The 24,752-nt window shown below is 47.0% G+C and overlaps 2 protein-coding genes across 2 annotated transcripts in view; one reads left to right on the forward strand and one right to left on the reverse strand.

Annotated features, from left to right (window-relative positions):
- tex261 (testis expressed 261) overlaps nt 1–10,784 on the forward strand; it is a 16,219-nt gene extending 5,435 nt beyond the window's left edge. The window contains exons 2-6 of the mRNA XM_062982532.1: nt 3,164–3,243; nt 5,845–5,998; nt 7,616–7,683; nt 8,866–8,968; nt 9,720–10,784. Of these exons, the coding sequence (XP_062838602.1) occupies nt 3,164–3,243; nt 5,845–5,998; nt 7,616–7,683; nt 8,866–8,968; nt 9,720–9,835 (521 nt within the window). The 3' untranslated portion in view covers nt 9,836–10,784. The remainder of the gene's footprint in view (nt 1–3,163; nt 3,244–5,844; nt 5,999–7,615; nt 7,684–8,865; nt 8,969–9,719) is intronic.
- Nucleotides 9,707–24,594, reverse strand: ankrd53 (ankyrin repeat domain 53). The gene is made up of 6 exons (XM_062982530.1): nt 24,091–24,594; nt 17,735–17,870; nt 15,642–15,841; nt 14,975–15,139; nt 14,627–14,747; nt 9,707–13,269 (listed from the first exon to the last, which is right to left on the reverse strand). The coding sequence occupies exons 1-6, from the start codon at nt 24,195–24,197 to the stop codon at nt 12,511–12,513; spliced, it is 1,488 nt and encodes a 495-aa protein (XP_062838600.1). The 5' UTR covers nt 24,198–24,594; the 3' UTR covers nt 9,707–12,510.
- Between the last annotated feature and the right edge of the window lie 158 nt (nt 24,595–24,752).

Here is a 24,752-nt window from a genome sequence, read left to right on the forward strand (position 1 = left end):
AAAAACACGCTTAATAAAACATAGAATTAAAACCAGCGAGGTTACAGTAGTAGATAAGCTAAAGTGCGCATTATAAGTTGTAAACTCAAGATCATCATCATCATCTAATTAGTTATTAATCGCCCTCCAACCATGATGCTCTAGGCGATTTACAAGATAAAAATACATAACAGATAAAGTGCAGCAAATTCGTTTTAAAATGAATTTGGGAAAAGGCGAAAGATTTATCCGATCCTTACATCCAGGATAGACTACTGCAGTGCGTTCTATGTGGGGTTGCCTTTGAAGACTGTTCAGAAGCTTCAAACCGTCCAACGAGTGGCAGCCAGGTTAATAACTTGTGACAGTTTTAAATTTATTTTATTTATTTATTTATTACGTTACTTCTACCCCCTCCCTTCTCACCCATCAGGGGACTCAGGGCGTCTTACAATATAAAAACATACAGTAGAGTCTCGCTTACCCAACATAAATGGGCCGGCAAAATGTTGGATAAGCGAATATGTTGGATAAAAAAGAGGGATCAAGGAAAAGCCTATTAAATGTCAAATTAGGTTATGATTTTACAAATTAAGCACCAAAACATCATGTTATACAACAAATTTGACAGAAAAGGTAGTTCAATATGCAGTAACGGTATGTAGTAATTACTGTATTTCTGAATTTAACACCAAAATATCACTATGTATTGAAAACATTGACTACAAACACATTTGACTACTAAAAGGCAGACTGCGTTGGATAATCCACAACTATGGATAAGCGAATATTGGATAAGTGAGACTCTACATAAAAACAGTTTACATCGCATTTAGAAATCCATTTAAATAAAAAAAATACATTACAATTAAGAACCCACATTAAAAACCTGCATAATTATACATATAAATATAAATTCATGGCGCATTTCAAGCCCAAATGGGGTCTGTCATTGAGTCATACATAGAGTCTCGCTTATCCAACCTTCGCTTATCCAGGGTTCTGTATTATCCAACACAGTCTGTCTTTTAGTATTTTTCTTTTTTTAAAATTTATATTGTGGGATATATATACACGTGTATTTATTTATTTATTTCAATTATTTATACCCCGCCCTTCTCACCCGAGGGGAGTCAGGGCGGCTTACAAGTGGCAATTGATGCCGTTACACTGATATACAATAAACTAAAACAATTAAAACAGTTAAAACAGTCATAAAATAGTCATAAAATACAATATACAAGTTTAAAACAATGCAAAGTGCATATATATATATATATATATATATATATATATATATACACACACACGTATATATATATATATATACACACACGTATACACACATAGAGACATTCAATCTTGATATTCCACAATCAAAATACCGATACTTTTCCCCAATCCCGCCACATCCCCCTTATCACCCATGAACTTATGCTTTCATAATACGAGGGTACAGAAATACTATCAAATATTTATACCTAACTAAGCATATAAATGTCCCCCTCTTTCTTTCTAGAAAGAAAGAAAGGAAAAAACCCTTTTGGTATTTAATGTTTTTGTAGTCAATGTTTTCAATGTTTAGGTGCTAAATTCGTAAATAGAGTAATTACTACATTAACATTGCTGTGCATTGAACTCCTTTTTCTGTCAATTTGAACGTAAAATATGATGTTATGGAGCTTAATTTGTAAAATCATAACATAATTGGACGTTTGATAGACTTTTCCTTAATCCCTCATTATCTAACATTTTTGCTTATCCAACATTCTGCCAGCCTGTTTATGTTGGATAAGTGAGACTCTGCTGCCATGGTTTTAATGTGAAGATAACTGATTTTAGTTTTTATGTATATTTATGGTTTATTTTATGTTCCGGCATTGAATGTTTCTGGAACCCGAGTCCCCTTTGAGGTGAGATGGGCGGAATATAAATGTTTTAAATAAATAATAAATAAATAAGTATGACTTATGGACTTAAGTGAGTACAGTTATACACTTTGAACTATGGACTATTGATTAAGAATGATACGGTACTCTGTGTACTCAACACACAGAGAAACTACAATCTATCTGTAACTGAACTTTAAGAAATGTGCCTGTATTGTGAGTTAATACAAGTAAGTAAGTAAGTAACTTTATTTTCTACCCCCGCCACCATCTCCCAGCAGGGACTCAGGGCAGCTACACAGGACACAGGCCCGAAGATATAGAACAAGTAGATCAGTTAAAACATATTGCAATAAAAACACAGTAAAAACAGCATTTATACAAAACAGTTACTTTATACAAAACCATACATTAAACCATAAAACTCAGTTAACATCTATATATATAAAAGGGTAATGGAATCACGGCACTGGACAAAACAACTAAACTAAACACCCCACAACCAAAAAAATTGACAGCACAACCTCTCATCCACTCCTCTACGTTCATTTAACAAAAAGAAAAGAAAAATAAAGTCCTAGCCACAGCAATGCGTGGCCGGGCACAGCTAGTATAATATAATACAAAATGTGTATAAGTAAACAAGATACATTATTTTACAAATAAGACTTTGTTTTTTATCTCCGAGTGCATATTTTAAACCAAGAGGTTTCAAGGGAGTGTATATTTTTTTGGGCAACTGCAGTTTCAACTTCAAAGAAACAACCATCCTCTGCTAACCCAATGTATTTTTGTAGTGGCATGTCTTTGTCCTTGGCAGTTCAAAGACATGGTTCTTCAGTCTAACAGCCGAGTTCCCTGTGTGCCATTACGTAAATACTTGTGAATATCACTTGTTCAAAGGGTTGACGTCTAACAAGGTCATGACTAGTGGTTTTCAAAAGGTGGTCTCCACATGTTCATGGAGATTCCCATTTGCCAAACAGAAATGTGCCCAGACACTGGGTGCAGTTATTTTCCCAATTGGTTATGTCCAATAGAAGGAAGGAATAAGAAAGGAAAAGGAGGAAAGGAAGGAGAAAGGAAAGGAGGGAAAGGCTGTGGGGAAGGAAGAAAGGAACAGCAGACAGGGCACGGTGGCAAGAGCAGCCAGGCAAGGGCCGGCCTAGGCGCTAGTATGCAGATAGACGACGTGCGCCCGGTAGGTTCTTCATGGGTGACTTTCCGCCTTGTGCTTCTCCTTCCCAACGTGATCCCTTCCTTTCTCTTTCTTTCTCTCTCCTCCCTTCTCCCAGCGGCCGGATTGTACTACTTGGCGGAGCTGATTGAGGAGTACACGGTGGCCACCAGCAGAATCATCAAGTACATGATCTGGGTAAGTGACAGATGTCAAGCGGGGACCATCGAAGGAAGGAAGGAAAGCCTAGAGCTGGCATGGTATGTGCACTACGATAAAGGTTCAAACCATAGAACGAACACAATATGTATATTAGAGCCTCATATACATAATAATGTTAACAATAATACAAATAATAAGATTTATAGACTGCAATCATCCAGATTTAAATGCTATACAGAGCAGTTTTCAATATAACATATATCAGACATATATCAACAATATCAACAAGACTCCCAACTAAAGTTTGTTAGCAACACAGTATGTGTACATCCAGTCTCTCCAAATGCATGTAAATTTCATTTTGCTCAAACTTGGCTTGGAGTCAAAGCAAATCAAAGTCTCTGTAGTTTTGGAGCAGTTCTGTAGGACTCCTCTAGATGTAAATGCAGTCAGTAGGCTGTAGCTTCAGTTTGTTGACAATAAATGGTCAAATAGATGTTATTTTAGAGTAGCTGGCTGTGAGCCGAAGTAAGCTGTTTACAAGCTGTTTACATAAGCCGTTTACTACTGGTTCCCAGGTTTCCTCAAGTTAAGCGGCTGAGGGGCAAAAGGAAGGGGCCTGAGGCTGTGAGGAATGGTGGGAGTTGAAGTCCAAAACACCTGGAGAGAAGGCCCAAGTTGGCCAATACGTGACCTGGAGGGAGGGCCCAGGAAGTGTGGGCTTGACGTGTTTGGGATTGACAGACGGGCCTGACCTTTTTGTTTTAATGTTTGTTTATTTGTAGATTTTTATTTGTATTGGAATACTTTTAATGTGAGCCTCCTTGTGCAGAGAAAAAGCGGGGTATAAATAAACATTAATAATGGGTTGCTGTGAGTTTTCTGGGCTGTCTGGTCATGTTCCAGAAGCATTCTTTCCTGATGTGTCACCCACATCTATGGCAGGCACACTGAGAGGTTGTGACATCTTTTGGAAACGAGGCAAGGGAGGGGGTTTTTTGTTGTTGTTTTTTAGTGCCTTTTAAATTTATTTGTGTGTTTTCGTATTTGTATTTGATGTCACTGTATGCTGGTTTTATATCTGTGAGCCGCCCCGAGTCCCTCTGGGGAGATGGTGGCGGGGTACAAAAATAAAATAATAATAATAATAATAATAATAATTATTACAGTAGAATCTCACTTATCCAACACTCGCTTATCCAACGTTCTGGATTATCCAACGCATTTTTGTAGTCAATGTTTTCAATACATCATGATATTTTGGTGCTAAATTCGTAAATACAGTAATTACTACATAGCATTACTGCGTATTGAACTACTTTTTCTGTCAAATTTGTTGTATAACATGATGTTTTGGTGCATAATTTGTAAAATCATAACCTAATTGGATGTGTAATAGGCTTTTTCTTAATCTCTCCTTATTATCCAACATATTCAGTTATCCAACGTTCTGCCGGCCCGTTTATGTTGGATAAGTGAGACTCTACTGTATTATTGTTGTTGTTGTTGTTGTTGTTGTTGTATATCTTTGGAATATTCAGAGTGGGAGAAAAACCCTTTGTTCTGAATGTTTCAACTGGCCGCCTTGATTAGCATTTAATAGCCTTGCAGCTTCAAGGTCTGGTTGCTTATTGCCTGGGGGAATCCTTTGAAACATTCACACATGCCTCAAACAGAGAAGAGTTCTTTCTCCCATCCTGGACATTATTGCACAGGGATGGAGATAGATAGATTGATAGATGAACCCCACTTGCCTAGTTTCCAACAGACCTCACAACCTCTGAGGGTGCCTGCCATAGGTGTGGGCGAAACGTCAGGAGAGAATGCTTCTGGAACATGGTCAGGCAGCCTGGAAAGCTCACATCAGCCCAGTGATTTTGGCCATGAAAGCCTTCGACTGCATATTGAACAACAACAATAATAATAATAATAATAATAATAATAATAATAATAATAATAATCGGGGAACCAGGGCTCTGGGAAGCTCTGCCTTGGCAGCTACAATGGGGTCGAACTGCATTAATGCTGGATGCAGGGGGAAGGCACCCGAGGGGTTGGATAGGACTTCCAACGTGACTCTGGTCTCCTCTAGGTATACCCTAGAACCGCCAATTCCCAGCAGAGCTGCAGATACGGATTCCACAGTTTTGGAGGTCTCTTACTGTACCTCATTCTATTTTGTGATATATACACTGTAAAGGAGAAAGGTGGGTGTGAAGTAAACAAGGAAGGTCTCGGGGAGACATGCCTTTCCTGAATGGCGGGCTGTGTGTTGACCCCAGGGCTTTGTCGCCACTCATGGTTTACTGTAGGCTTTTTCTAAGAGAATACGAATCAGAGCCAGTTTGTAACTGTAATAGAGCAGCTGTTACGTGTTAGTTGGGCGCGTTATCAGGCATTCTGTATGAAAGAGAGCTCTGAGGTAGCAGACGCTGCTGGTAGGTGTTCAGAGCACAACTGACTCAAGTGTATTTTTAGTTCGTGAGGACTTGGTTCAGGGCCACACGGCGTAAGAAGGGGCTAGTAAATCTTTAAAAGTCTGTGTGCCCATAAGCTCCCGTACTCTGCCCGTCAGGCAATAGGGTTGAGGCACTAACCTGGGTCTGACGGGCTTCTCCCTCTCGTTCTCTGCGCCAGTTCTCGACGGCGGTGCTGCTGGGCCTGTACCTCTTTGAGGGCTTCCCGGGCCTCATGGTCAGCGTGGGGCTCTTCACCAACCTGGTCTACTTCGGCCTCCTGCAGACCTTCCCCTTCATCATGCTCACCTCCCCCAACTTCATGCTCTCCTGCGGTGAGTCACTGAGTGGGGTTGACCCACGATCATTGGTTTGTAGCAGTGGTTCTCAACCTTCCTAATGCCACGACCCCTTAATACTGTTCCTCATGTCGTGGTGACCCTCAACCCTAACATTTTTGTTGCTACCTCATAACTGTCAGTTTGCTCCTGTTATGAGCCGCCAGGATGTATTTTCATTCACTGGACCACACTTGGCACAAATACCTGATAGATACACCCAAATTTGAATACTGGTGGGATTGGGAGGGGATTGATTTTGTCCTTTGGGAGTTGCAGTTGCTGGGATGTATAGTTCACCTACGCTCAAAGAGCATTCTGAACTCCACCAATGATGGAATTGAACCAAACTTGGCACACAGAACTCCCACGACCAACAGGAAATACTGGAAGGGTTTGGTGGGCATTGACCTTGAGTTTGGGAGTTGTAGTTCACCTACACCCAGAGAGCACTGTGGACTCAAACAACGATGGACTTGGACCAAACTTGACACCAATACTCAATATGCCCAAATGTGAACACTGGTGGAGTTTGGGGAAAATAGACCTTGACATTTGGGAGTTGTAGTTGCTGGGATTTATAGTTCACCTACAATCAAAGAGCCCCCTGAGCCCCACTAAGGATAGAATTGGGCCAAACATCCCACACAGAATCCCCACAACCAACAGAAAATACTGGAGGGATTTGGGAGGAATTGACAGTGATTTAGGGGAGATGTAGTTCAACTACCTCTGGAAAGCACTGTGAACTCAAACATGTTTTCTGGTGGTCTTTGGCGACCCCCTGACACCCCTCTCGCAACCCCACCTCAGGGGTCCCAACCCCCCAGGTTGAGAAATGCTGGTTTATAGCCGACCAAGCTACTTAAGACTGATGTTTGGAACCACTCTTCAGCTATTCACACTATTGAGGGACTAGGCTGCTGCCCTGGGGTTGTGGCTGCCATTTCTAGGAGGCCGTCATTGCCAGAAGGGCCAAGGAATAGAATAAAATGGAAGAGCTTTATCGTCATTCTGTTCTCACATGACGAAATTAAATGCCTTCCCCAACACACGTCACAAAGCAACACACCCATCCCTCCACAACCCAGCCACCACCGCACCTAAGGCATCCTGAGCTCTCCCTGGGATTTATTTAGTGAGTTATTTAGCATTTTCTGCCACAGTCCGAATCCCTCCTTGGACTGCACATCCCAGCTGCTTGCCAGAATGCAGCCAAAATGCTATGGTTGTGTCGTTTGAAGGAGAGGCGTAGGTGTCCTGGGGACAGTCTAGTTGCCCAGCTTGTTTTTGCCTTGAACCCAGGTTTGGCTGAATGCCTAGCTCTGGACACAGACCTGAGCGCAGGGTGAAGTGGCCTCAGGGAAGTGGGGGGGCAGCCGAGGAGGAAGAGGGCCTCAGTGACTACCATAAGGGCAGGAAAGATGCCTTTGCTTCTGATGAGAACGGAGCCTCTCTTGCCTCCGATTCCATAGTTGGGGCCGCAAAAAACACTTGGTCAGCTTGCGTGTTTGGCACAGCTGCTGGAAGTGTGTCTATTTCTGTGTGATTGTGTGTGTAGACAGTGCTGGGAAGCGCCCCTCTCACCCTCGCATTTGCCTTTTCCTCCTTCAGTGCTGGTTGTGCTGAACCACTACCTGGCGTTCCAGTATTTTGCAGAAGAGTATTATCCCTTCTCAGAGGTGAGGGGCCCCGCTCTGCGCTTTCTGGGCTGAGGGGGGGGGGGCGGGGGGCAGCCGGCCTTCCACGTTTGCTGGACCCACAGGGTCAGAGCTCTGCTTTCTGGAGGCTCAGGACAGGATGGCCCATGACATTAGATTCCCCACCCAAAAGTGTGGTTTTGAAGGCCGGAGCAGGAGGAAAGTGGGTGGGAGCTGCGGGATGAGTTCTTGTGCTCAAGAAACGGGTCCGGGAGCAAATCCCCAGAAGCCAAGAGGACTCAGTTGAGGCTGAGTTTGGACTTTGGCCGTATTGGGAGGAGAAATATATCCCTAGAAAGGATGGTAGCACTATGTAACATAAAACTGTGCCAATCAAAGTGATCAGTTGCAACAATCCCACATGCCTCTAAGACACAAGAGTTCTTTCTTTCTCCCACCCTGGGCATCATTCCACAGATATACAGTAGAGTCTCACTTATCCAACATAAACGGGCCGGCAGAACGTTGGATAAGCGAATATGTTGGATAATAAGGAGAGATTAAGGAAAAACCTATTAAACATCAAATTAGGTTATGATTTTACAAATTAAGCACCAAAACATCATGTTAGACAACAAATTTGGCAGAAAAAGTAGTTCAATACACAGTAATGCTATGTAGTAATTACTGTATTTATGAATTTAGCACCAAAATATCACGATATATTGAAAACATTGACTCCAAAAATGCGTTGAATAATCCAGAACGTTGGATAAGCAAGTGTTGGATAAGTGAGACTCTACTGTATGTGTGTGTGTGTGTGTATATATATATATACACACACACACACACATACATACATAGATGCGCACGCACGCACACATATATAATCCACTTACCTAGTTTCCAACAGGCCTCACAACCTATGAGGATGCCTGCCATAGATATGGGTGAAACGACAGGAGAGAATGCTTCTGGAACATGGCCAGGCAGCCCAGAAAACTCACAGCAACCCAATGACTCCATACATGAAAGCCTTCAATTTAAACTCAAAGTCTGTTAGAATAATTTAGCATTCTTCTTCCTGGATGGATCTACACTGCAGAATTAATGTGGCTTGACACCACTTGTGTTGCTTCCTGAGCAGCCGGCCCTTGGTTCCTCTCCCTCCCCGGTCATTCCTCTCTCTCTCTCTCTCTCTCTCTCTCTCTCGCTTCCTGGCAGGTCCTGGCGTACTTCACCTTCTGCCTGTGGCTGGTCCCCTTCGCCTTCTTCGTCTCCTTGTCGGCCGGGGAGAACGTGCTCCCTTCCACGGTGCAGCCCGGAGGTGAGTGCCGGGGGCCAGGGCTCGAAGGGGGTCCTCAGCCCCACAGAAGGGTTGAGTGGCCGGCGATTGGGCCCCAGGCCCCCTTTGCAGCATCCCGTCCCGCGTTGCACACAAATCGGCTCCAGTGCAGGCGCCCCGCACTCAGCCTTGCAGCCACCCTCCCCAGTTGCACCACGGCATCTTCGAGGCCAACAGCCCGCCTTCGCGCCTCCTTCCAGCCTTGGCATCAGCCCCAGGGCCAGAGGGGCAACCTGTTAACCTTGGCCTAAGTATTGTTGCTGGCCAGAGATGGGTTGTTGAGCCAGACGGGCTTGCCTACTGGTTGGCTCACCATTCAGCACTGGAGTCAACAGGCTTAACTCTGGCTGAGACTCGCCACCCAGATCCCAGCCCCAGATTCCAGGGACCAGAACTGACCTCCTCTTGGCTGGATGCAGAGCCAAGCATTGCATTGGGATTGTGGGAGGGTGCTGCTGCATGTTAATGATGCCAATGGCATGGCAAAGCTGCACATCTATGGAGCGGCCAATCCATCTCTGCACCAACCAGAGGGCCTCCTTGGAGGCATCCCTCCTTGCCTTGCCCAGTGGCGAAGCCTTGACTAGGATAACTCCCTTGGAGGACGCGTGGCCACTTGTGTGGTGCAGACCCATGAGAGGGCCCTGGCAGTGCGCAGGTGGGGCGGGAGAAGGCTGCCCTCTTGGCTGCTCTGACTGCCTCCTGCCCCCTCTTTTTCTCCCCCCCCCCTTAGACGACGTGGTCTCGAACTACTTCACGAAAGGGAAGCGGGGCAAGCGCTCCGGGATCCTGGTCATCTTCTCGTTCATCAAGGAAGCCATCTTGCCCAGCCGCCAAAAGATGTATTGACCCGGCCTCCTCCCCGGCCCTTCCATGACGGCTCCACTGGACGTTCCCTCTCCCGAGTCTCCCTCGGACGGACGGATGGGAAGGAGGGACGGTGGGCTTCTGCGGAGTCGGCCTCCACAAAGGAAGGCGCTGGAGCCGTCGCTGCGCAGAACACTCTGGCTTTGCTGACTAGTTTGGTGTGTCTCCACGGCGCCTTCTAGAACCGCAGGATCCCGTCGCCGTTCCTGTTAAAGCCAAAACATACTTTCTGAAAAGGTACTTCCTCCGCGGGCCGCTCTCCGCTTTGTTGCGAAGGCATTCCGGGCTTTGTGGAGTGGGCTTTGGAGGCTGTCAATCAAGGAACCCACCCGCAGTTTTCTCAGCGCCTGAAAGCACTTCCTCTTTGACACAGCGTTCCTTTGTCCGTCTTGAGTGGCATTTCCAGAGACAAGGCCTTGCGTCAATGGACCCTGTCCGTCCTTGGGAGAGAGGCCTCTCTTTTAGCAGGAAGTCAGCCCTCCTTGAGGATTCTCGGGGCAAGACTGGCTTCTGTGGACTTGTTTCGTTTCTTAGCAGGCGTGATCTAGAGGTGACGATTTGCACAGGTTTCTTAGCCCCCCCCCCCTTTCAAGGCTTGACTCTTCAGAAAGGAAGCCCTGGGCAGCCCCCCCCCCTTGCCAGGGCCCCCTCCTCGCCTGGCGCAGAGGAGGCAGAAGGGGCTGCTGCTGGCGGGCGGGAACGGGTCCGCAAAGGGTGCAGAACCGCAGAACTGGGACAGTCCTCTCCCTGCTCTGGGTCGGGACGTTCAGGGAGGCCCCTGAGCAGCCAGGAAGGGGGGGTTCCCGGGATCCCTCCCACACCAGATCTCCTCCTTTCTTACGTCAGTCGAGATTCGGCCTCTGTTTTAGCACTACAGGCTCCGTGTTAATAAAAAATACGAGGCAGTCTTTGCCTCGGAAGCAAAGACAGACACATGCATCCTTTTAATTTACCAATCTGGGCAGTTCTGTTTATGGCTAAGTTCTCCGAAACCACTTCTCTCGTTTGGTCTTACGGCCTCAGCGCCCTTCATCCAAAAGGCACGGACCAGGAGTGCTAGGGATTATGTCTAGATGAACATAATAAGAGCTTGGGAGTGAAGCCCGTGCCTCCAGACAGAATTAATTCGTACTCCATATTCACCAAATGCAATAGCCTGGAGGTAATTATATGCACACTATTTTTAGCAATTTTGTGGATGAAACTAAGTTTGTGTGCACTCAACCCTCAGAAAGTGGAGGTGCCGCTCCCTCAGGTGCCAAGTGGAGAGTTTTGGAGTATTTCAGATTCCGGGGTGCCGGGCAAGGGGTGCCCAAAGGGGCCTCTGAGATGACGCCGACCTCTAAAGCGCAAGGCGTTCGGAGAAGAAAAAGGCTGCATTAGAGCTGCATTGACTTTGTCAGGGAGCCAAAGGTCGTCCCGAGGTGGCCAGGCCTGAGGAGGGCTGTGGGTGTCCGGGTGGGACTTGGAGGCCTCCCTTTCCTCGTTTCCTTAGAAGTTCACAGAATCCCAGAGTTGGAAGAGACCCCAGAGGCCGCCAGTCCACCCAACCCTCTTCTGCCAGCCAGGAAAAGCACAACCAAGCCCTCCTAACAGAGGGCCACCCAGCCTCTGCTTAAAGCCTTCCAGAGAAAGAGACTCCCCAGCTCTTCCTGTGGCCGTGAAGGCCTTCCTAATGTCCAGGCGGGATCTTTCCTGTAGTTTGAGCCCACGGCTCCACTGTGTCCTAGTCTCCAGGCCAACTACAGCCAACACAGTGGCAGAGATCTTCACAGGCAAACAAGCTGCGTTCTTGGTGCTCCTGGGGAGCACTGGGTGGAATCCGGATATCCCATGCAATCACTGACCGGAGGGCTGTGAGCTGCGTCTTCTGCAAGGCTTCTGACCACGGACCCTCCCTCCCGGCCTCCAGGGGGCGCCAACAACACGCTGCTCCCTGGCCTTTCTTTCTCCACTTGGGTCCTTGAACAGAGTCAAAGCCAAATCCTGAGGCTCTTTCAGGAAGGGGATGAGGCACCCAAGCCCCAGGAAAGGCGACTCCACCTGAACACTAGGAAGGAGTTCCTGACCATTCAACAGTGGAACTCCCTGCCTTGGGAGTCCAGTGGAGGCTTTCGCACAGGCCAGATGGCCACCTGTCGAGGGTGCTTTGGCTGCGCTTTCCGTGCCTGGCAGAAAGAAGGCTTAGCTGGGTGGCCCCTGGGGTCTCTTCACACTCTCGGATTCCAAGAGCTGGGTTCTAGCCTTCCTTCCTTCCTTCTCAGGGTAACCCACTTGCCACTTGAACACATGGCAACTGCAAGTGGAAGGACCGCTATTGCAGAACAACGGGCTGCGTAATGAGCCTCCCCAAGTGCTTGGGATCCTCCTCGTCTTCCAAAAACACAAATGGGCGGCCATTCAATCCCATGCTGGGCCCTGTCTGGTGCAGTGCCGCACGGCCATGCAAACCCCCAGACCCAGTAATGACGCTCGATTTCAGAAACGGCCTCCTGCTTTAATGCTGCTTCTTTTGTCTGTCTGTGTGTGCCCAATGGATGAAGCCGCCTTTAACGCCTCGGTGCCCACTCTCTGCCACTTTTCTCTGCCGATGCAATTGGGGCAGCGTATCTTTTTCAAATAAATGAGAGCAAGTGCAAGGCAGACAACGCGGTGGGCTATTCCTGGCAGATGCTGGTTTTGCTCAGGAGGGAAGCAGAGTGCGAGGAGGAGGAGGAGGAGGAAGACGTGGCGGCCCCTTTGCCTTGGCCAGAGCCCCTCCTGGGAGGGGAGGGGCCCCCCGTGGCGAAGAGGCCGTGGTGGGCCCTGAGGGTGCGCGCAGAGCCCGGGTCCAGCGTCTGCCGCAGGCTGAGGGCCAGCTGGTCCGTCCAGCGGTGCCGGGGCTCCGGGGGCCGCTTGTGCTTCTGGACTTGGATGTCCATGGGGCGCAGGTCCCTGGGGAGGTGGAGGCGGGGGCGGGGGGCCCAGCGCTGGGGCAACAGGCCACGCTTCAGCTCCTCAAAGGGCAGGTCCGGCACATAGGGGACTGTCCCCGCACGGCCCATGTGGATCTTGGGGCCCCCAAAGGCGTTCCGGACGAGGAAAAGGAAGGAGGAGAAGTCCGGGGCCGCGGCCTCCTCCGGCTCGACCCCCAGCCGGACGATGGTGGGCCGGGAGATGCGGGTGGCCGGCCGGGAGGAGAGGCTGGTGCTGGGGTTCCACGGCTGGAGCCCACGCTCCTGGGAGGGGGCCTCCTCCTTCGGGACCGGCAGGGCCACGGACGGCATGGGGCTGACCGTCCCCTTGGACAACTTCCTGAGAGAGGCGGACGGGCGCTTCCTTTCCAGGTAAGACAGGATCCGGTTGGACGGAGGCCGCAGGCGCTTCTTGGCCAGCCAACTGTCAAAGGCCACGGCGTTGGACACGTCCACCTCCGTCTGCAACGGAAACAGACGCGGGGAAAGCAGTGCATCAAGTGAGTGCATCTCTCGTAGTTTTTAAGTATGCCATTTCTTTACTAACAATAAGAAAGTGTAAGTAAGAGTAAGGATCATGCCCAACCATACTATAAGTATTAGAATCAAGCCCCCTGGTTGGTCTTATGTCATTTGTAGCCGGGGAGGAGCAACTGTAAGGGTACTCAAGTAGGACTAAGCTTATCTGTTGTTGAGGGTTGGGGTTGAAAGAGATGTGATGATGATGAGTTGCTGCTGGAAAGGAAGCTGCAAAGATACAGAAGAACTGGGAAACAAGACCCGCTGGAGCCTTTTGCAAGTAAGGAGGTTTCAGCTACCTGGGAGGGTCTGGAAGGAGAACGTGAGAAGAATCGTAGTCTTCTGCTGTATGGTAAATAGTACTTGTATAAAGTCTTAACTACTATAATAACAACAACAACAAATACAATCAAGCCCAAGTAGAAAACTCAGCCAATGACCCAAAATGCAGACTGCAGGAAAGCTGACGAAACCATGGATGATATCCTCAGCTGCTGTTGTAAGAAAATTGCACAGACGGACTACAAACAGACACAAGCATGTGGCTCAAATGATTCATTGGAATTTATGCCACAAGTACCCCCTGCCAGGAGTCAAGAACTGGTGGGATCACAAACCTGCAAAGAGAGTGGAAAATGAGCACGCAAAAATATGGTGGGACTTCCGAATCCAGACTGATAAAGGTTTTGGAACACAACACACCAGACCCCCACGGTTGTGGAAAAGAACAAGGTTTGGATAATTGATGTCGCCATTCCAGGTGACAGTCGAATTGATGAAAAACAAAAGGAAAAACTCAGCCGTTATCAGGATCTCAAGATTGAACTGCAAAGACTCTGGCAGAAACCAGTGCAGGTGGTCCCGGTGGTGTCCGGCACACTGGGTGCCGTGCCAAAATATCACAGCTGGCATTTGGAAACAATAAACTGACAAAATCACGATCTGTCAACTGCAAAAGGTCACCCTGCTGTGATTTGCACGCATCATCTGAAAATACATCACACAGTCCTAGACACTTGGGAAGTGTTCGACTTGTCATTTTGTGATATGAAATCCAGCATATTGATCTCGTTTGCTGTGTCATACTGTGTCTTTGTGTCAAAATAATAACAATAATAAAAACTTTATTTATATACCGCCCTGTCTCAAGACAGCCTCATCCACCAGGAAGTGAAAAAGCTTTAAGACGTATCTACTCAACATGCTGGCAGAGAAGGCAAGCTTGCCCTTGAGACAAGAGAACTGAGCAGCGTGCCATCTCCGCACTAGTAAAACCAATCTGCCAACGAGTAGAACTGACCTGCTCTGTCTGGAGGAACTGCATTCTCCTCGCCTCACAGTCCGCCTTGATTCTGTCCAGTTTGCACATCTCCTTTGCGACTTTGTCCTTCTCCACTTTCCACATGGCGTTCTCGAGGCTCCTGCAGGGATTTGTAGTTTTGTGAGCCACTAAGAATTCTCCCTCAGAGACAAACTACAAACGTCCGACTCCACAGCGCGCAGCTTAAACAGGAGCGAAGCGCCACAGCTGTGTAATGTGAAGAAAGCCATTTCGTGGTGATGTGCCCATGACGGAATGAGCCCTGACTTGAGCCCATGGGTCCCGGTGGAGCCTCCTGCCCACACAGCCTTGATCAGCACTACTCACTTGGCACAGGCCCGCTGGCCCCACATCCTGGCCAGGTCGATGGGCCTCTGCCCGTCCGCGTCCTTGGCGTTGACGTCTGCCCCTGTGCGGATCAGGGCCTGGATGCACTTGTCGTGGCCCTCGCTGGCCGCCCGGTGCAGCGGAGACATCCCGTTCCAGTTCCGCCTGCAAAGGGTGGGTCCGGGGGGTCAGGGGTGCTCTTGCGCTCCGAGGAGGTCCCCTTGGGCCTTCCGTCCAGGTGTTTTGGACTTCAACTCCCACCATTCCTAACAGCCTCAGGCCCTTTCCTTTCCCCCCTCGGCCGCGTAAGCGGCCGAGGGGGGAAAGGAAGGGGCCTGAGGCTGTTAGGAATGGTGGGAGTTGAAGTCCAAAACACCTGGACGGAGGGCCTAAGTTGGGCCATGCCTGCCTTAAAAGTGTCATGAGATAAAATGATCATTGAGTCTCAACCAATTCAACTTAGTATGTGGTAGCCACGGATAGGAAGTTTCTGGAGGGTAACAACCACTTTTGAGGTAAAGACCACACAAGTGAACAGGAAAAGACACTTTCACACCAGGAACAGAGCATTTTGCAAATGTTGTTACATAGCCTAATGCACGCCTTGCCCACCGTATCTGGACTGCAAGGCTCCCGCTTTGGGTCCGACCCCCGCCCCAGCGCTCACACGTTGACGTCGGCCCCTTTGCTGAGGAGGAACGTGAGGCACTCCAGGGCCCGGGGCCCGTTCTCCTTGCTCAGCACCAGGTGGATCGGGCACCACCCGGTCGCGCTGGGGAGGTTCACGTCCACACTGTACTTCTCCACCATGACCTGGATGCAGTCCAGGCGCCCGCGCAGAGCCGACGTGTGCAGCGCAGAGAAGCCCTGCGAAGAACGAGGAGGAGGAATGAGGGAGAGGAGGTGACCACCGTTTTCGACCTGTCGCACTTCTGCCTCAGTCCTGCTCCCACTGAAACACAGGGAGGTTTGAGCCGCATTGCATACAATGACATCTTAAATACTGTCCCTTATATAAACAGAAAAAGCAAAGCATATTGTGTGGTTTCTAGGATGCATGGCCATGTTCTAGCAGCATTTTCTCCTGACATTTCACCTGTGGCTGCTGCTAGAACAAACAGCCTGGTAACCACACAACACCCCAATGATTCTGGCAGGGAAAATCTTCAACAATACAATGCCTTCCTTGCAGGCGACCGTCAGCTGACACAGCTTTCTATGCCGTCCTTTTGCACCTACCAAGACCCCCACCTTTCCTCCTCCTCATTCTCTGTCCAACTGGAAGGTATTAGTGCTGGGAAAGAGGAACAGAAACCTTCAGTGTTGGGTTGTAGCAGCGTATTTGCAACACAACACGGCAAAGCCTGAGCTAGCAAAGAACGGGACTGTCCTTCCCTGGTCCTGCTGCTCCAGTGTGTGCAGGCCGACAACTGGCAAGGTACACAGCAGCTGCCTCTAGCATCCCTTGCTGAGCCGGTATGAGCAGCAAGACAGACAAAAAACGGAGGCACAGATACCCCTGCCTCATCCATTTCCCAATATCTTAGATCCATACGTATGGCCATCAAGGTGGAATTGATAAGTGGAGGCTGGCAGAAGGAAATAATCACTCCCAGGTACATTTGGGAAGAAGTCTTTCCAGTAAACTAATTTAGTTAATGGCTGTTCCACTTCACATGAGCACACAGTGAATTCTGAAAACAAAGTCTGCTCAAACACACTGAAATGCCTTTTTGTACTGCAGGAACCATCCCTATTCTTTCCACATTATTTTTTCCTCTGGGACCACATATTGTTAGGTTTTCATACCCAGGAACATGTTTACTTTGTGGGATGTGGAAATTACCTGTTGAAATGAATGCTGCATGGAGTTAGGCACCATCTAGGCAGGACTACCTCATTAGGTAACACTATGTAACACTATGATTTTTGTTCCTGGGTTGTAAATGTCATTTCCTATCATAAAAACATTGGAAACGTTTATTAAATTGTGAAAACGTTGCTTTCGCAGGAGAGACATCCTGCAGCAGCACATTATGCTATAGTTTTTCAATGAATATTTGATAGTCTCAACCAAGTAAACATAGCTTGTAGCAGCCGCAAAACCAACCAAATTTCTGGAGTAGAACAACTACTTTCAAAGTAAGGACTGCACAATTAAACCGGAATTGACACTTTCAAACCAGGAATAGAGCATTTTCCAAATATTTTTCCATAGTGTAATTACAAAATGCTGGGTCCAGGAAACCTGTGGATCTCCAGGTATTTCTGAACTATAGCTCCCATAATCCTTGGCCATTAGTTTTCCTGGCAGGAGATCTTGTCGAAACATTGGTCAAGTGTGTAGGGGCCAATTCACACACACACCTCACAACTGCAGATAACTCCCTTTTCCTATGCTGACCCTCCCAAAATTATTATAGGATGAGATACCATATGAGTTTGCCCATTTTGAGAGGGACTGCAGAGGTAAATGAAGGCATTGGGTTCTGATCACGACACTGGTACTAAGTGGTTCTGGACTATTTGAGGTGGCCATCTTTATTTTCATACATAAAAGAGGCAAATATTGCCTTAAAAAGTGGCATTTTGAAAAATCCCTTCTGCATGATGGATCAGAGCAGAGTCCAAGCTATGGGTCACTGGGGCTGCCCTGTGTCTACTTCTTCTCAAACCTTTGGGGAGCAATGCCCTCCTTTCCACCTCTAAATGAGCTGCAAGGGGAAGGAATTGTTTCTGTTTCAAAGGAAGGGAATTTACATTGATGTCGGCCTGGGTGGGGTTCTCAGCTTTCTGCAGGCACATCTGGAGCCAGTGCACGTTCCCCACGCTGGCCGCGTAGTGGACCTCTTTGGGCCGGACCTTCGCCGAAGACTGCCTTCTGGGCTTGGAGGGGCTGGGGAGGGACAGAGGCACAAGCAGAGTCATCCTGGGGTGTCCCGCTATTCCAATCCGGCACTAGCAAGGAGGAGGGTTAAAATCCCAAACCCAGGAAGGCCCAAGTCCCGTTGTGTACAACAGCGATGCAAAACGTTTTCCATTATATAAACAAAAAAAAGTAAGGTGTTGTGTGGTCTCCAGGCTGCATCTGGTGGTGGGAAAGCAAGTGGAGTATATCTAACTGTGGAACAGGCATGGGGAAACTCACAGCAGGACAGCGGGACAGAGAAGACCAGGCACCCTTACAGCGCCTGTTGGGCTGCAGCTCCCAGCATTCCTTGTTATGCAAACTGGGGCTGCTGGGAGTTGTAGTTCAGAGAATTCAGCACCTTGGAGAGCCCCCTCCTGAATCAACAGTGCTGCTTTGGCGCTCCTGGCAGCAGGCCGTTCCTGGGACTTGTATCTTCACGCCTCGTAGAATCATAGAATAGTAGAGTTGGAAGAGACCTCATGGGCCATCCAGTCCAACCCCCTGCAAGAAGCAGGAAAATCTCATTCAAAGCACCCCTGACAGATGGTCATCCAGCCTCTGCTTAAAAGCCTCCAAAGAAGGAGCCTCCACCACAGTCCGGGGGAGAGAGTTCCACTGCCGAACAGCCCTTCTCACAGTGAGGAAGTTCTTCCTGATGTTCAGGTGGAATCTCCTTCCTTTCCTGTAGTTTGAAGCCCTTGTTCCCTTGTGTCCTAGTCTTCAGGGCAGCAGAAAACAAGCCTGCTCCCTCCTCCCTATGACTTCCCTTCACGTATTTGTACATGGCTCTCATGTCTCCTCTCAGCCTTCTCTTCTGCAGGCTAAACATGCCCAGTTCTCTAAGCCGCTCTTCATAGGGCTTGTTCTCCAGACCCTTAATCATTTTAGTCGCCCTCCTTTGGACGCTTTCCAGCTTGTCAACATCTCCCTTCAACTGCGATGCCCAGAATTGGACACAGTGTGATTCCAGGTGTGGTCTGACCAAGGCAGAATAGAATAAGGGGGAGCAGGACTTCCCTGGATCTAGACGCTATTCCCCTATTGATGCAGGACAGAATCCCGTTGGCTTTTTTAGCTGCTACATCACATTGTTGGCTCATGTTCATCTTCATCCCCACGAGGACTCCAAGGTCTTTTTCACATGTATTGCTGTCTAACCAGGCATCGTCCCCCATTCTGTATCTTTGCTTTTCATTTTTTTTCTGTTCAGCTTCGGTTTATATGGACCAGGCACGGACAAGCTTCGGCCCTCCCTTCAGGTGTTTTGAACTTTTAACTCCCAGAATTCCTAACAGCCTCAGGTCCCTTCCTTTTCCTCTTTTGTTTTCTGCTTAAGCGACTGAGGGGGAAAGGAAGGGGCCTGAGGCTGTTAGGAATTCTGGGAGTTCAAGTCCAAAACACCTGCAAGGCCAAAGTTTGCCCATGCCTGCTGTGGAACATCTAGGGTGGGAGAAAACAACCTTTGTTTGTTCAACAAGCGTATAGTGTGCAATTAGCAATCTAATAATAATAACAATAATCATCATCATCTTTTATTTATATCCTACTATCCATCTCCCAGTGGGACTCGGGGCAGCTCATAGAACACTCAAGGTATAACATGCAAAATACAACAAGTGTAAAACAAAACATAGACAATAAACAGTAAACGAAACATCATAAGTTCACAGAACTACCTGGTAAAAACAATAAAATACAGCAACTGCTGCAGGTAAAACAGCCGTATTCAATCTCAGAATTGTAAAGAATCTGAGGGTCCTCATATGTATTATTAAAGAGTCTAAACATGGTCAAAGGCTTGTCAGAAAAGCCAGGTCTTTAATTGTGTGCGGAAGGTTTGGAGGGTGGGAGCTAGCCTGATCTCCCTGGGGAGCGCATTCCAGAGCCGGGGGACCACCACCAAGAAGGCCCCCCCTCTCGTCCCCACCAACCGCACTTGAGATGGAGGTAGGACAGAGGAGAGCCTACCCGGTAGATTTCAAAGCCCGTGCCAGTTCATAGGATATCCTCCTATGGTCTCGAAGATAAGTTGGAACCAAAGTGTATAGGGCTTTATAAGTAACTAGCTGTGCCCGGCCACGCGTTGCTGTGGCGAAGTCTGGTGTTATGGGAAATAAAGTATTGAGGAATTGGTGGTAGTTAAGGTCAAGGGTAAAGGTTTTCCCCTGACGTTAAGTCCAGTCATGTCTGACTCTGGGGGTTGGTGCTCATCTCCATTTCTAAGCCGAAGAGCCGGCGTTGTCCGTAGACTCCTCCAAGGTCATGTGGGATGACTACATGGAGCGGCGTGACCTTCCTGCCGGAGCAGTACCTATCGATGCACTCACATTTGCATGTTTTCGAACTTCTGGGTTGGCAGAAGCTGGAGCTAACAGTGGGGGCTCTCTCCGGTCCCCCAATTCAAACCTGTGGCCTTTCGGTCCAGAAGTTCAGCAGCTCAGCGCTTTAACACGCTGCGCCATCAGGGTATATTATTTCCTAAAGGTTGTGAATATACAATATTTCTGATTGGTTTTTTTTTGTTTGTTGGAGGCAAGTATGAATGCTGCAATTAGGAAAAATGATTAGGATGTAAAGGCCTTGCAGCTTTAAAGCCTGGCTGTTTCCTCCCTGAGTGAATTTTTTGTTGGGAGGTGTTAGCTGGCCCTGATTGTTTCCTGTCTGGAATTCCCCTGTTTATTTACTGTCCTGGTTTTAGAGATTATATTGTTCTGCATTATTCTATGCCAGTAATTATTTCATATTAAAGAAGAATCTCACTTATCCAACATTTGCTTATACAATGTTCTGGATTATCCAACGCAGTCTGCCTTTTCATAATCAATGTTTTTGTAGTCAGTGTTTTAAATTCATTGTGATATTTTAGTGGTAAATTTGTAAATACAGTACAGTAAAGTCTTACTTATCCAACATAAACGGGCCGGCAGAACGTTGGATAAGCGAATATGTTGGATAATGAGGAATTAAGGATAACCCTATTAAACATCAAATTAAGTTATGATTTTACAAATTAAGCACCAAAACATCATGTTAGACAACAAATGTGTCAGAAAAAGTAGTTCAATACACAGTAATGCTATATAGTAATTACTGTATTTATGAATTTAGCACCAAAATATCACGATATATTGAAAGCATTGACTACAAAAATGCGTTGGATAATCCAGAACGTTGGATAAGCGAGTGTTGGATAAGTGAGACTCTACTGTAAATACTACATAGCATTACTGCGCATGGAACTACTTTTTCTGTCAAATTTGTTGTATAATATGATGTTTTGGTGCTTAATTTGTATAACGATTACCTAATTTGATGTTTAATTGGCTTTTCCTGAATCCCTTCTTATTATCCAACATATTCACTTATCCTGCCGGCCTGTTTACGTTGGATAAGTGAGACTCTACTGTATATTTCTAATCTTATATTATCTGCTCAGAACTGGATTATATGAGGCCCCTTCTTCATAGCTGTATAAAATGCACACTGAAGTAGATTATATGGCAGTGTGGAGTCAAGATACTCCAGTGCAAAGCAGATAATATAAGATTATAAATGGGTTATATAGCTGTGTGGAAGGGCCTTGGGTCTACACTGCCATATAATCCAGTGCAAATTAGATAATCTGTGGAAGAAGCCTAAGTGAGGCCTAAATCTGCCTGTCCCCTAACTGAAACCTGGCTGTCCCTTGGTTGCTAGGCAACCAAGTGGGCAGAGATTAGCCCTCTAAACTGGCAGCAATTGGATAAAAACAATTATTGCTCTCCCTCTAATTAGGACTTTATTTTTCTTTTCTTTTTGTTGTATCAACCTTGAGGCGTGGATGATGGGTTGTGTTGTCAAATTTTGAGGTTGGGGGGCCTGTACTTTTGTTGTTTTGTGAATTGCCGTGATGCCATCACTCTTTTATATATATAGATAACCTGCACTTTGAATTGGGTCCGATTTTATGTGTTGCGTGGGATCCACCCATTAGCGTGTGAGTGGCCATGAAGGTTACATAGTCAATAGTGAGTGCTCTGCATGGAAGGAGCCTGGCCTTTACTCCCTTTAAGTTGTGTACTGCCTAGAGACCCCCCGAGTCTGGGTGGTGTTCATGAGTCACTGCCTTGAGTCTGGGGTTCTCAATATTCGTGGCCTCATTTTGTTCATTTTCATGGTTCCTTTCTGTTGAAATTGTCAATGTGCTTGTGGATTTCAATAGCTTCTCTGTGTAGTCTGACATAGTGGTTGTCGGACCCTTGGAAATCAAGCTTGCTAATTGCACACTTTACCTTTGCTGAACAGACAAGGTTCCTTTCTTCTCACCCAAGTATATTTGCTCCACTTGTTTTATTACCATCACATCCTCTGAAGACGCCAGACACAGATGCAGACAAAACATCAGGAGAAAATGCAGCCAGCCTGGAAACCACACAACACTCCAGTGATTCCGACAATTAAAGCCTCAGACAACATAGAAAAGGCAAGGTTTGTTTTTTGGATTTTAAAAATATTTCCAAGCTCTGGATGGTGGGATCTGTGGATGCAGAACCCGGAGCCTGTACTTCCTTGTGTTTGCTAATCACCAGAGCGACTACTACGAACTGTTCCATGAATGTACATATCTGAGGGGGCAGGTGGGTATCCTGTGTGTTTATATGTTTGTTTGTATAAATATATATTAAGTTATCAAACATATGGTGTATAAAATTCAGGCTGTGCCTATATAAGGTGCCATTTCATGTGTCTGTGTGTTTGCGTCTGTTTGTGACCAGCAAACAAATTCAGGTTAAGAACAAACCTCCAGAGCCCCTCTTGTTTGTAACTTGGGGGCTGTCTGTGTATGTATATGTATGTCTGTGTACATGTATATATGTATATACATGTGTGTGTGTGTGTGTGTGTGTGTGTAGGATATTAAACCTGTGTGCCTGTGTGTGTTTATAAACACAGACACACATAGGTTGAAGATATATATACAGTAGAGTCTCACTTATCCAAGCCTCTGGATTTTCCAAGCCATTTTTGTAGTCAATGTTTTCAATATATTGTGATATTTTGGTGCTAAATTCGTAAATATAGTAATTACTACATAGAATTACTGCGTATTGAACTACTTTTTCTGTCAAATTTGTTGTATAACATGATGTTTTGGTGCTTAATTTGTAAAATCATAATGTAATTTGATGTTTAATAATAGGCTTTTCCTTAATCCCTCCTTATTATCCAAGATATTCGCTTATCCAAGCTTCTGCCGGCCCGTTTAGCTTGGATAAGTGAGACTCTACTGTATATATATGTGTGTGTGTGTGTATTATACACACATACAATATTTCTGTGTGTGAGTGCATATATATTGGATAAGGCACGCTCAGCTTGTGTCTCTGTGTGTATCTATGTATATATGAATGAAAATAAACATTCACACACACACACACATAAACACACACATATACCGTGTTTCCCCGAAAATAAGACAGTGTCTTATATTAATTTTTGCTCCCAAAGATGTGCTAGGTCTTATTTTCAGGGGATGTCTTATTTTTCCACAAAGACGAATTCACATTTATGGTTGAATTTTTAAAAATGAAAATTTATTATCTACTGTACAGTAGTTGTCATCACCAAACAGCATAACCAAACTGTGAATCCTTTCAAGAATGTCTATATTATATTGTATTGCTTTACTGTTTTAAAATTACTGTTTTAAATTTCTGTTTGTATGTAATTTTATGTTGTTGTTGTTTGGCTTGTCCCTGTGTAAGCTGCCCTGAGTCCCTTCTGGGAGATGGGATACAAGGATAAAGTTATTATATTATTATTATTATTAATTCTTGTTACTACCTTTATTTCCATGTACAAAAATCTATGGTATGTACATTTACCGACCCTGCATGCTTCCAAAGAAAAACTTTGCTAGGTCTTACTTTCGGGGGAGGCCTTATATTTAGCAATTCAGCAAAACCTCTACTAGGTCTTATTTCCAGGGAAACAGGGTATACACACATATTTATTTCACTGTGTATGTGTGTGAGTGCATATATATTGGATAAGGCACGCTCAGCTTATGTCTCTGTATGTATGTATGTATGAATATACACATACATATATACACAAACACGTCCGTTTACGGGCCGTGTGAATGTTGCTCGGGTTTTCCAGGCGTCTGGGCGTTCCTGTCGCCATGGCGACCCACTAGGCCCCTCCCCTCCCTTCCCCGACTGGCCTGCGCCCGATCCCGGAGGCGGAGATGGCGCTGGCGGTCCCGACGCGGGAGAGGCGGCCCAGCTTCCCCCTCTGCCGGCTCCGCCGCCCTCCCTTGGGGCTCCCCATCGCGGCTTCTTTCTCCGCGGAGGAGGAGGAGAAAGAAAAAGAAGGCTTGGCCGCGCCCGACAGGCCCTGAGGCGTCGCCACGGCAACAGCCACGCCGGGCGTCGTGACGTCTGCGCAAAGGGTGGGGCTAATCGCTTACGCCCGCCTTGGTCCTCCTAGTTGCCCAATCGGAAGAAGGGAAAAATAGAAGGGACAGCTTGAGGAGCCAATAGGAAAATATGGTGGCATCCGCACAAAGGAGGTGGGACTATCCGCCTAGGCCCGCCTTGGTCTTCCTCATAGCGGCCCAATCGGAGGAGGCGGAAAGGAGGAGGGACAGCCTGGGCAGCCATTGGGGAGTTAGGAAGATGGACTCCAACTCCCAGAAGGCCCTGCCAGTGTGTTCTGCTGCGCGGGGCCATGACGGTTGTAGTCCAAACACAACTGAGGTTCCCAGAAGCAGCTTCGGTTTCTGTGGTGTAGACCAGACCTGGGCCAACTTGGGCCTTCCCGCCAGATGTTTTGGACTGCAACTCCCACAATTCCTAACAGCCCCAGGCCCCTTCCTCCCCCCCC

Source organism: Anolis carolinensis, chromosome 5 (genome assembly GCF_035594765.1).
Source record: "Anolis carolinensis isolate JA03-04 chromosome 5, rAnoCar3.1.pri, whole genome shotgun sequence".
NCBI lineage: Eukaryota > Metazoa > Chordata > Lepidosauria > Squamata > Dactyloidae > Anolis > Anolis carolinensis.